A 12,689-nucleotide genomic window follows, 5' to 3' on the forward strand; every position below is an offset into this window, starting at 1 on the left:
CATCCTATGGGTTATAAAGTCACGCATCAGATTGTGCTAAAGACCTTTCTCAAGTAGCAAACTTGAAACAATAAGTCATTTCTGTGAAAGAAATTCGGAGTCATTTTTCTCACATGCCATTGCCACAGTGGGATCTAAACCCCCTACTCAGTGCAAATATAACAATCACAGTCAGGATTTTATGGTGATTGTTTGCTAAAATATAGCCTATTTTAATATACATGCTATAAAAGTATGCCAAAAAGGTTAATCTTTAGAGCTCTGTTAAAATTAAGGGTTTTGTTTTATACGTAGGTTAATGTACAACCAAGTCTAAAAGTATATTTGAGGAAAGCTATGACCCCCCCAAATACTTTTAGTTTCTTAGTTTATAATAGTTCATAATACATGTATTTATTACTGCTCTCATAATCCTGTCTCACAATGCCTCAGCAGTTACTTTAATAAAAATGTGGCGAGATTCCTGAGGCTTCAAGGAATTTTAACTTGTGCAAACTTAAGTGGTTCGTATCTAAGATCCATCACACTGCGTTTTTTTTTTTTAAGCTTTGGTACCCTAAATTCATGTATAATTCACATTTGGAGCTGTTGATAGGGCAAATAGAAGCATGCTGAAAACTAACTTGTGCATGTCCTGCTTTTAAAAAGTAATTCCTTCCTCTAATGTTTTTGGTGGCAGTCCCAGGTTTTTCTGGAGACAATGCTGACGAAACACATCCAGTGTGCTGTCGCCTCAATGCTGGCCATGCCTAGAGATTCGTGGTGTTCATGTACCTGCTCCGGCAGACTCGTGGAGCTCTTGCGGTGAGGCTGAAGGCTGTGGGCTTGCTGTGACGCTCAGACTACCTATCATTTCACCTTTTATTTTAGGAATCATAGTAGCACAGAAGTACAAAATAATTTATATCTCTTTTTGATTTAAATAAAATATTTACTCTCTGCATTAGCAAAAGACTCTTTAAAATATATCTATGTCTCCCCTGTCACCTTCTCTCCAGGAGCACTGGGTGGTGTTAAAGGTTTATTGCCGACTGTTCAATGCAGAGCCATGACAGCAGCGTATTATCGTCCACTGAGGAGAAAGTTAGTCTCATTGGGTTCAGTGTCCAGTCACCAAAGGAAAGATTTGGCATTCGTGTGCTTTTTGTTCTGTGTGGGAAATCACTTCTGCTTGATTCTCATTCAAGGAAGAAAAAGAAGTCAGTGGATAGCCTGAGGTCTATGGCAGATCAGGAGGTGCAGAGAGATAGAGTAGCTATCTGGGGTTGGGCCTCTGGGCAGATTGTCCTCCTTGCTTTCCAAGCGAGCCTCCAAGCTTGCTTGGAGACCACAAGGCAGCCAGGCAGCCAGGACACAGCTGAGCAGCACCTCCTATACACAGGACACACCTGCCTACTTGAACGCCCATCCCCTTCCTCTTTCTCCAGATGTTGAGAGATAGTGCCTGGGTGTTGGAGGCTACCACCAGCCCTACAATGTAGAGGCCTGGACACCAGGTCCAAACACATGACCCTACCTGGGCCCCCATCCCGAGCTCCAATCCTCTGCAGAGACAATCTGTAGAGAATCCATATGCTGGATTCGGGTGCAATTCTGTTTCTCTCAAAAAGATTTTTGTGAGGATGTGTTTTTCTGAACAATTTTATCAGTAGTAGAAATGTGATGCTCACTGTTTCTAAAAAATTAATTTTGAACCTATCTAGATACAGCATGTTTTCTCCTGGTAAATGATTTTTATCTACTTCTTTGAAAGGCAGACAGTGGGTTCTAATGTAGGTCAGTGGTAGAACACTTAACTAGTGTGTAGGAAGCCTTGGGTTGAATTCCTAAGTGGTACAAACAAAACCAGAATAAACAGAAAAGAAAAAGAAAGAGAAGGAGGAGGAGGAGGAGGAGTGGTGGGGGAGAAAAAGAAGGAAAAAGAAGGGAAGGAAGAAAAAGGAAGAAGAAAAAAATGAGGGAAGGAAGAAAAGGAGAGGGAAAGTAAAGAAAGGGAGCGAAGAGAAAGCAAAGGAAATCCACTCAACCCTTCAGAAAACAGATGAGTGGGAGGAGGAAGCGCAGGAGAGCTCACTTCCTAGGGTGCCTTATATTCAAACATTCTGCTGAAAATAAAGGGCTGCTCCAAGTGCCAAAGTATTTGTGCAAGAGATCCCACTGCCAAGTGCAATCTTGAGCTTGAGACAGCCTCACTTTATAGGGTTTGACTCTAAAATACAAGTCTTTTCCATTATGAAACCCAGCAGGTAAGGGGAAGGAAGTCAACATCAGAAACTACATCTCAGAAAAAGAACAGCATAGTTTGCTGGCAATCTGCTACTTGTTTCATAACTTAGATCAGGTAAGTGCTTGTTAAATATTCACATTAATTTCGGAGAAGAAACATTCACGTGTGTTGTGCACAGGTGTAGGGTTTCTTCTGCAGGTCCCCGCCCCCTTCTGCAGGCGTCTCTGGGCACAGTGCCACCCACTCAGGATCCTGTTACACCTTCAGGGTAGGCTGCAGAATGCCTTTCTCAATAAGATGGGTCTTCAGAGTTTTATAGATATTTAGCTGCTGCTCTGGTTGAAGTACCAACAACTGCTGTAGCACTTTGCTAGGATTTGGACCCCTGAGGAGAAGGTAGAAAAGACAACAGGGCTCAGTGAAGCACATGGCTCAGAGAAATCTGGCATCAGAGTCCTTGTGTCAAGAGCATAACTGCAACCTTTGCAGAAAGGAGAGCTCTTCATAAGTAGTGTCAAGGGTGAATCCAAGAAACTAAAACTAGTTTGAATGGTCCAGACACACACGCACACACACACACACACACACACACACACACACACACACACACACACACACACACACACACACACACACACACACACACACACACACACACACACACAGAAAAACAATTCTGGCCATGTTAGAGCTATGGAAATGTCCTGCTGAGCAGCCTGTATTAAAAGGTTAGGGCAAAAATCAAATCTAAAAACAGGACCGAAAACATTCTTTAAAGCCTAATAGACAGATTAAATGAAAAAGAGGGCATGAAAATATAGTCACAATGTTTTACCCTCAAAAAAAAAATCTTTCAGATGGTGGAAAATACTTCGTTGAATAAATATCCCTAGGGAACTGTGCATGCTCATTCAAAGAGAATAGGAAGTGGTAACCATTGCATCGAAGTCCCCACAGGGCTGTACAATAATAAACGCCAGAGCCTTGGTTCAGAGGAAGTCTTCGGTAAATTCCAATATGGCAATATTACTGAAAAGGCCTCACAGGTTCATAGCACAAACCCAAGGTAGGTGACCACTGAGAAAAGAAACTCTTCCAGCAAATTCAGCTAAATGCAAAATACTGGATCCGCAGGTGCTCAGCACCTTCCAGTGGTGGCGTTTCTCATCTTGGTCTTGGTAGAATTTCTGCTTTCAAACACGCACTGCAGAGCTCTGCAGGACCTCTCTCCAAGAGAGGAGGTTCTGCGGGTTTTTTTTTTTTTTGTCTTGTTTGTTTTGTTTTCATGAAAGAATATAAGCCGATTTCTCCCACTATGGCGATATGCAACTCTAATTAAAAATGTAAGGACATAAAAAATAGCAACAAGCATATGCTTGTTTGAAAAGAAAACACACCATTAGAAACAAAGATAAAGGATTCTAAAAGCCAGACATTGGAAGCTCATGCCTGTAATCCTAGCTACTCAAAAGGCTAATATCAAGAGGATGACAGTTCAAAGCTACCTTAGGCAGAAAAAAATTCACAGAATTCTATCACTAGTGGAATAAATTAGTTATGGTAGCACGTACTAGTCATATGAATTATAACAAGAACCCTAGAAATAGAAGCTTACAGTAGAGTACATCCAGGGAATAAAAATCTTAAAAACATTCAGTGCAGGAATAGTTTGATGATAAGGACTTGCTTACCAAATGTGAGGCCCTGTGAGGCCCTGAGTTCAAACACTAGTATTGCAATAATAATAATAGTAATAAAATGAATAATGTTAAAAATAAAAGGTTAGACAAAGGAGTAATTATACTGACAAAAGTGTGACCAAAGAGGCCAGGAGTTTGGCCTAGTGGTAGAGTGCTTGCCTAGCATGCACAAAGACCAGGGTTTAATTCCTCAGTACCACATATATAGAAAAGCTGGAAGTGGCTAGCCCTGAGGAAAAAGCCTAAGGGCAATGTTTAGGCCCTGAGTTCAAGCCCCAGGACTGGCAAAAAAAAAAAAAGCAACAAAAAAGTTATTAGAAAAAAGAAGTTACAACAAAGTAGACATTAAGGCAAGTAATAAAGATGGTCATTTCATGACAAAGGATCAATTTAACACACAAATATGACTAAATTGGCATATAGCCAATACAAGCTCAAAATACACACTATGAAAATTAACAGAAGTTAACAGAAGTACACATTCATAATCAAAGCAAGAACAAGAAATTTTAACAACGTTCTTTTGGTTTTTTTCAAAGCATTTTTAGTAACGGATAGAATAGTCAGACTATAAAATAATCCAAACAAAATAATCCAAACAGAAGATTTAAATTTCATCTAACACACACAATATTGCACCTAAAATGTAGAAAGCACATGTGTTGCATATGCAGGCGGAATATGAAACAGAGCACAAAAAAATCTTCAAAAAGTAAATCCTGACATCAAGAACATGTTTTCCAACCATAGGGCACTAGGGCAAATATCAACAAACAAGAAGAAAAAAATCTTTGTTTTTTTGGAAAACAATATACCCTTTGTCAAAAAATATTACTGGAAGACAGGATATATTTGTAACTAAACAATAAAATATAAATACCGCATCTTATAGGATGAGGGTAAAGTTGTAATAAAGAAGTTAATGGTCTTGGTTGGCTCTACGGAAAATAATCTGGGCTTCATCTCAAGAAGCTAGAAAAGAAACAGCAAATTGAACTTAAAAGCAGGTGAAGGAATGAGAAACAGCAGCAGATATCAATGAAGATTAAACTGTACACACCATTAAAAAAAACCCAAAACATTAACAAGTCAGGAGCCATGGAGTATGCCGGTAATACTAACTACTGAGGAGGCTGCGATCTGAGGATCAAGGTTCAAAGACAGCTGGGGCTCCAATTAAGCTCTAAAAATGGGAAGTGGGGCTTGGCTCAAGGGTAGGACGGTAGTCTTGGGCCAAGAGCTCAAGGACAGTGCCCAGGCCCAGGGGTAGGGCAGTAGCCTTGAGCTGAAGATCTCAGGGACATTGCCCAGGCTGAGTTCAAGCCCCATGACCCACGACCCACAAATATATATATATATATATATGAAAATAATTCATTTCTCATAGGACTGTGACCTTCTTTCTCTCCAAAAATACTACATAATTATTATATTGCTATGAGTATATATTTAAAGTTGACACTTGGGAATATCTAAATTTAAATTTCACTTTGTAGCCTGAGGTATCATTCCCTCTGAACCCTATAGGGTACAGACCATGAAACACAAAGTTAACATGTGGCCTGTCCATAACATTAGGTTTTTCAACAAAAGTAAGCTATACTGTATAAAACAGTAACATCTATCTATTCATCCACCATCAATCCCTGCCCCTCACAGGGATAAAGAAAGCCTCCTTCCCTGGCTTTTCTTACTCTATAGGACCACCTAACAAGCCACACTTGCTTGTTAGCCATATCGGTGCCTCTACTCTCCAACCTCCCAACAAGAGCTTAGATTGCTGGGATCTGGTTTGTTTTGTTCTTTACTACATTGACACCTGGAATGTTCTACAGTGTATCGCAGGCATTCAAACAGTTAGTAAACTGAACCTGCTCATAATCATTGCAATGCTCACAGCTGAAAAGGGAAGTCTCATGTTTCCGTCCATTCCCATATCATTTACATTAACTGAGTCTTTAACTGTGACCTGCTAAGAACGATGGCATATACTAGTTTATAGCTTTGTTACTAAAATGTACATAAAATGATTACAATATAACATTTTTTCTCCAAGTTACAATTTTAGGGACCACCATTTACTTTGGTATTATCAAGTACATTGACAGAAAATATTAACTTAGACTGATATTGATGGAAATGAGAAGATTTTAAAAATCAAGTACCTTATGAAACTTGTGATGTACACATGCACAAAAGTTGCCATCAAATACTGACAGTCAAATCTATCCATTATCCCACCATGTCCTGGGATGGTGTCTGCAAAATCCTACAGAAGCAAACAAATGCATTAACAAGCTTGCAAAGAAAAAAATTCTTATCTGTAAAGGTCTCTTCTGGCACCACGGATTCTATAAGAAAAATATTTCTGCTCTCTAAGTTTTGCACTAAATATAATTTTTTTAGAATACATCCAATACAAAGTATTTAATTAGGTCAAGCACTAAAATTTTCTCATTAATAAAACTTTTTTTTGCCATTCCTGAGGCTTGAACTCAGGGCCTGGGCATTGTCCTTAGACAGCTTTTGCTCGAGGCTATCACTGTGCCACTTTAGCCACAGCGCTACTTCCAGCTTTTTCTGTGTATGTGATACCGAGGCACTGAACCCAGGGCTTTGTGCATGCTAAGCAATCCACTCTACCACTAGGCTATGTTCCTGGCCCATAATGAAACTTTTTCAACTTAAAATGCTATCAGCTATAAGAAATCTAATTTCTGGGGTCGGGTGTTTGGCCTCGTGGTAGAGTGCTTGCCTCGCATGCAAGAAGACCTGGGTTCCATTCCTTGGTACCACATACTTAGAAAAAGCCAGAAGTGGTGCTGAAGCTCAAGTGATAGAGCTCTAGCCTTGAGAAAAATCCAAGGACAGTGCTCAGGCCCTGAGCTTAAGTCCAGGACTGGCAAAAAAAAAAAAAAAAAAAGGAAATCTAATTTCTTTCTAGACTATCCTTTTTTTGTTAATGACTTTATTTTTTGTTTTTTTTTATATTTTTTATTGTAATTAATAAAAGGGTTACATGATATTTGCCATATAGAAGGTGCATTAATTCACATACATTGATACCCTTTCACATGTCTTGGTACCCTTTACCCTCCCCCTCTCAGCCCCCCCATCTTGGTTTTCCCCCCTTCCCTATCAAATTTCAACTAACCAAATACAAATAAATTCAATATATCAGATAACAAAGTGAGGTACTGTAACAATATGAGATACCCAAGGGACAGCAAAGGAGATGAGAGATAACATAGTACATTAAGGACAACAGTCATTCATTATATGGCTTTGTTTCACTATCCTGGAGGTCCTTTCAATTAGCTTCACATTATATGTCCTTATGTATCAAGATTTTGCTCTATTGCAAATCTCTGCTAGTAGAGCCCAAGGTTTCTACTGATTATGACAAATGACGGAAACCACTGAGCCTAAGTTCCTTTGAATCTGGCTTACTTCACTTAACTGGGAGTTTGGCCTAGTGGTAGAGTGCTTGCCTAGCCTATCCTTTTATTTAGCTAACAGCTACCGAGGAGCTATTTTAGCCTGTTGACAGACCCTAACTCATATTTACCTCAACAGTTCTTGCTCTAGAATGACACAGCTTTCTTCTTCTTAAGATTGGGATAAAAAGAAAAACATGCTAGCTCATTGGAATATATTAGCCTAAATATCAGTTAAAAAATGATAAGCATGGGGCTGGGAGTTTGGCCTAGTGGTAGAGGGCTTGCCTAGCATGCATGAAGACCCGGGTTTGATTCCGCAGTACCACATACATAGAAAAAAGCTGGAAGTGGTTGTGGCTCTAGTGGTAGAGCACTAGCCTTGAAAAAGCCCAAGGACAGTGTTCCGGTCCTGAGTTCAAGCCCCAGGACTGGTAAAAAAAAAATGGTAAGCTTCACAATGGAATTCTATGCTGCCATCAGAAAGAATGACATTGACCTATTTGGAAAGAAATGGAAAGACTTGGAAAAAATCACAGTAAGTAAGCCAGACCCAAAGGAACATAGGCTCAGTGGTTCCCCTCATTCTAATAATTAGTACACATCTAGGACTCTCCTAGCAGAGGATTACAATAGCACAAAACCTAAATACATAGGTCATATAGGATGAGACTAATTGAAAGGATCTCTAGGATATGGAAACAAGAGATTTATCTTGATTGATTGTTATTCTTAATGTACTATGTTATTTCTCTTCTCCTTTGTTGCCCTTTGGTTAATCTCATATTGTTATAGTATCTAACACTTTGTTACCTGGTATATTGTGTGTGTGTGTGTGTGTGTGTGTGTGTGTGTGTATATATATATATATATATATGTTTATTTGAAATAGGAAAGGGATGGGTGAGGAAGATGATTGGGAGGGGGTAGAGGGAGAGAAATGGGGACAAAACCATGAGAAGGGGTATCACTATGTGAGAAGTAATGCACCATACTATCTGGCAAATGTTACTGTAACCCCTCTATACATTACCTGGATAATAAAAAATAAAATGAAAAAAAATGGTAAGCTTCTACAGACAGATTTCATGGATCATCTATCAGTGATATCTGGTGCTGACCAGGTTTGATAAAACAATTGATAGGCAAAACCTATTACAACAAAGGCTCTTCATTGTATACTTTTAAGGGGAAAGCACTACACTTTAGACAACTCACACTCATGAGAACAGGATTCCATGTTTCAACTGACATCAAGAGAACATGTCATTGCTATAAGAATTGGACATGACCCTCAGAAGATATGAAATTGGCACGACCAAAACCTAACACAAAAGAATATACTCAAACCAGCTGGACAGCATTCTGTGAGGCTGAAACAAATCACAGTATAATTTTTTTGTGTAAGGATTTAATGGAGAATCACACTGAACCAAATTTCACAAAGACACAGTCTCTAATTATGTTCACTAATAGTGCAACAAAATCTAAACACACACCTTGATTTTAAAAGCTCTTTTGAATCCACTGGCAAAGAAGCCTCCGAAAGGGCCAATTAAAGATGCAAATGTTGAAAGAGCAATGCTATGAATTTGGAATGGATACAAGCTCACCGTCTCCTAAGGATGAAAAAAAGAACAAGGAGAAAGGATGGATATTGGAACAAGCCTACATTAAAGTTATATCTGAACATGTGCCTCATCTAGGAACTATGATATAAACAGTAAGTCAGAAATAAACCACATTTTTTGCTAATTTCATGATCATGGGAGAAAAATACACTTGCAGGCAATATGTCCTATCTTCTACTTAGCCAGCACTCTCCAGCCCCTGTTGAAAACAAAATCTGGACCAGCTGCACCTTCAATCTCCCAATGTGAGTGCTTTCTGATTCTTCTAAGATTCTGCAACAGTTGAGTTTAATTCCCATAAATGCTTTATTTTTACCAGTAGCTTTGCTTTTGTAATTGTAATTGCAATTTAAACTTTGTACTACACACACACACACACACACACACACACACCTTCATATATAATTATTTTATTTATGTGCTAGTCCTGGGGCTTGTACTCTGGGAAAAGAAGCTCAAGGCTAGCACTTTTCACTTGAGCTTCCAGCTTCCACTTCCAGCTTTTGTGGTGTTTAACTGGAAATAGGAGTCTCACAGACTTTCCTACCCAGGCTGGCTTTAACTACATTCTTGAGATCTCAAGAGGTAGATTTATAAGCATGAGCTTACTAGTGCCTAGTATACACATATAATTTTATTTAATTGAATATAGTATGGGAAAGTTGGCTTTTTATCTTAAAACTAAGTCTAAATATTTTAGAAACATAACAAAAATAAGTCTATCAAGGGCTTGTTATCTCAACACTTGAGAGTTTGTTGGGCTACTGAGCAAAACCATGCCTCAAAAACAATCAAGAAATAACAATAACAAAAACATTACCAAAATAAGCATTACTGAGTCAATTATAAATAACCACAGTCAAATTATTTTGCAAACTAATAGCTCTTGCTCTCCTTTAAATAAATATCACACATAAAAATGTTTGGCTTACCAAGTTTTGGATCTGCTATCAAAACAACAATCTTATTCTGTATCCTAGATTAGTACCATGGGAATATTTCAGCAGGTAACAGGGCAGGGATACTGAAAAGATTCTTGAAATCCTTGTTTTACTACTGAGAACTCAAGAAAAGAAATATGTTATTGATTAACCTGCTTCTTTAAAAAGGTTAACCATCATAGCTTAATAAAAAAGTTTCAGATATACATATGTATGCATGAAAATACATACAGTTATCTGACTTCCCACTAATGGCATCATAGTCCTGATGGTGTATGTAGGTCAGCAGAGTTCTACCAGTGGTATATGAACATCCTTCATGTGAGACCTGACTGCAAAGATGCTTGCAATGGCAGCAAAGTTTTAGAGAAAAGTTCATTCTTTTCTTTTTCTGCCAGTCCTGGGGCTTAAACTTAGGGCCTATGCACTGTCTCTGATCTTTTGCTCAAGGCTATCATTCTATTATTGGAGCCACAGTGCCACTTCCAGCCTTTTCTGTTTATGTGGTACTGAGGAATTGAACCCAGGGCTTCATGCATGCTAGGCAAGCACTCTATCACGAAGTCAAACATTACTAGCCCCCCAAAAGTCCATTCTTAGAAGCTTTCTGTACTAATGTAAAAATCCTCAACATATCAAGGGCTTTTTCAATTAGTGAATCCTAATTGTTAAACTGAGTCAGTTTCAAACTTTTGCATAGTACTTATATCTTGATATGTTGAATTGGAACACCTTTAAAAAAATAAAAATAAAAACATATAGGCACCAGTGACTTACCCTGTAATAAGAAGGCTGAGATCTGAGGATTGTGGGGAAAATCCATGAGACACGTACCTTCAATTAACCACCAAAAAGCTAGAAGTGGAGCTGTGGTTCAAGTGGTAGAGGAAAAAAGCTGGGGGACAGTACCCGGTGTTCAGTTCAAGCACACACACGCACACACGCGCGCGCGCACACACACACACACATTTCTAACTTGTTAGTTAAATTCATACTAGTAACATATAAAACTCATTCTATCCATTTGGTTTATAAAAAATCTACTGGGGAATTTTTTAAAAATAGAAAATAAAATTACCACCAGGACTTTAATTATTAGGCAAATATATACTTTGTACATAAATGATGCATAGTACACATTTTACGCTTCAGAAAGAAATCACAAGAGCATATTATTCCTGGTATTCAGATATGAAAGCCACTTTTACATTATAAAGTTAAAAGTTCCATCAAAATGGTTTCCTTTAGTGTTTGGATTAAGAATCCCCAGCTGTGCTCTGTGTTCACTCTTACCCTTCTCAACACTGCCTGTAGGAAGGGAGGCAGGGAGTAACTTTGAAGCTGGAAAAGTTCGGAGGGTTCACATTCTGTAACAAAAGAGTTGACATCGCTTCTGTATTCCACTGGGCAGACAAAGTACTGGTATTTGGATAACATATAGGCAGCCTGAAGAACAAAGCAAGAAGAGTTCATGAAACACTGCCCAAACATAAATGAGTATGTGAGAAAGCCCAGACATACAATACCAGAATTTCTATTAACAGTCCAATATATATATATATATATATATTTGTAAATTCAGAAGGTCATAATAGTTCCTCTGAAAAACCTTTAGAGAGCAAGAGAGTTTTTGAAGGAAGTGAGAACTACATATGACCACAGAGTGGGAGGGAGGAAAAGCTGATTTGACCTTTTGCAAAAAGCATCATAGCAAGATCTTTTTATAAAAAAAAACAAAAACAAAAACTACTTTTGTCATCATCAAGCTTGAATTGAGAGTATAGCTGCTGTTCCTAAGCCTTTTTCCTCAAGACAAGTGCTCTGCCACTGTGAGCCACAGCACCACTTTTGGTTTTCTGCTGTTTAATTGGAGATGAGAGTGTTATAACTTTCCTGCCCATGCTGGCTTCAAACCATGATCTCAGATCTCAGTCTCCTGAGTAGCTAAGATTACAGGCATGAGTCACTGGCACCCAGTCAAGATCTCACTTTTTAAAAGTATGTATAATTAAATCTTAATAAGCTAAGAAGATATGAAGAGTCAAGGACTGAATTGTAAAGTACTTAATGTTTGGTTTTTATTTTTGAATGTATAAACATTGGCCTAAGATTGGATCCTTGTTTACTATACCATTTATCAAGTATCATCCAATCAATATTCTATTCAAAAATTTTATTTATTTATTTATTTTTTTGCCAGCCCTGGGGCTTGACCTCAGGGCCTAAGCACTGTCCCTGAACTTCTTTTGCTCAAGACTAGAGCTCTACCACTTGAGCCACAGCACCACTTCCAGGTTTTTTTTTTTTTTTCTTATTTATATGGCGCTGAGGAATGAAACCCGGGGCTGCATGCACAGTAGGCAAGCACTCTACCACTAAGCCACATTCTCAGTTCCAGAATTTCATTTTTTTAATCAAATTTTATTTGGTCCTTTTACTGAGAATGTAATCCTATTGATTTTCACCAGACATCTTTTAATAAAAACCTAAATTCTACAATCATAAATTAATCTTTAAGCAAAAAGCACGCCCATTATCTGAATGTTAAAAGTTAACCTTAGCCAGGACTTTGTGGCTTATGCCTATAAATCCTAGCTACTCAATTGAGATCCTCAGATCTCAGCCAGCCTAGCAAGAAAGTTTACTAGATTCTTATCTTCTCAAAACTATGGAAGAAACTGGAAATGTAGCTGGGGCTCAAGTGGCAGAGTGCTAGCATGGTGCACAAAAACTCTGGGACAGCACCTAGGCAC

The 12,689-nt window shown here is 38.4% G+C and overlaps 1 protein-coding gene across 3 annotated transcripts in view; it reads right to left on the reverse strand.

Moving 5' to 3' along the window:
* Positions 1-1,498: 1,498 nt before the first annotated feature.
* The window catches only part of Cds1 (CDP-diacylglycerol synthase 1), a 63,642-nt gene continuing 52,451 nt past the window's right edge, over positions 1,499-12,689 (reverse strand). For 2 of the 3 annotated variants that reach the window (XM_090343284.1, XM_090343283.1), the window contains 4 exons: positions 11,230-11,382; positions 8,864-8,983; positions 6,093-6,196; positions 1,499-2,612 (listed from right to left, as the gene is read on the reverse strand). In XM_090343284.1, coding sequence (XP_090199410.1) covers positions 2,483-2,612; positions 6,093-6,196; positions 8,864-8,983; positions 11,230-11,382 — 507 coding nt within the window. In that variant the 3' untranslated portion in view covers positions 1,499-2,482. Of the gene's footprint in view, positions 2,613-4,475; positions 4,900-6,092; positions 6,197-8,863; positions 8,984-11,229; positions 11,383-12,689 lie in introns of those variants that run through there. The other variant, XM_090343285.1, reaches the window with a different exon arrangement.

This window comes from Megascapheus bottae, chromosome 13 (assembly GCF_031878675.1).
Source record: "Megascapheus bottae isolate mThoBot1 chromosome 13, mThoBot2.hap1, whole genome shotgun sequence".
NCBI classification, from domain to species: domain Eukaryota; kingdom Metazoa; phylum Chordata; class Mammalia; order Rodentia; family Geomyidae; genus Megascapheus; species Megascapheus bottae.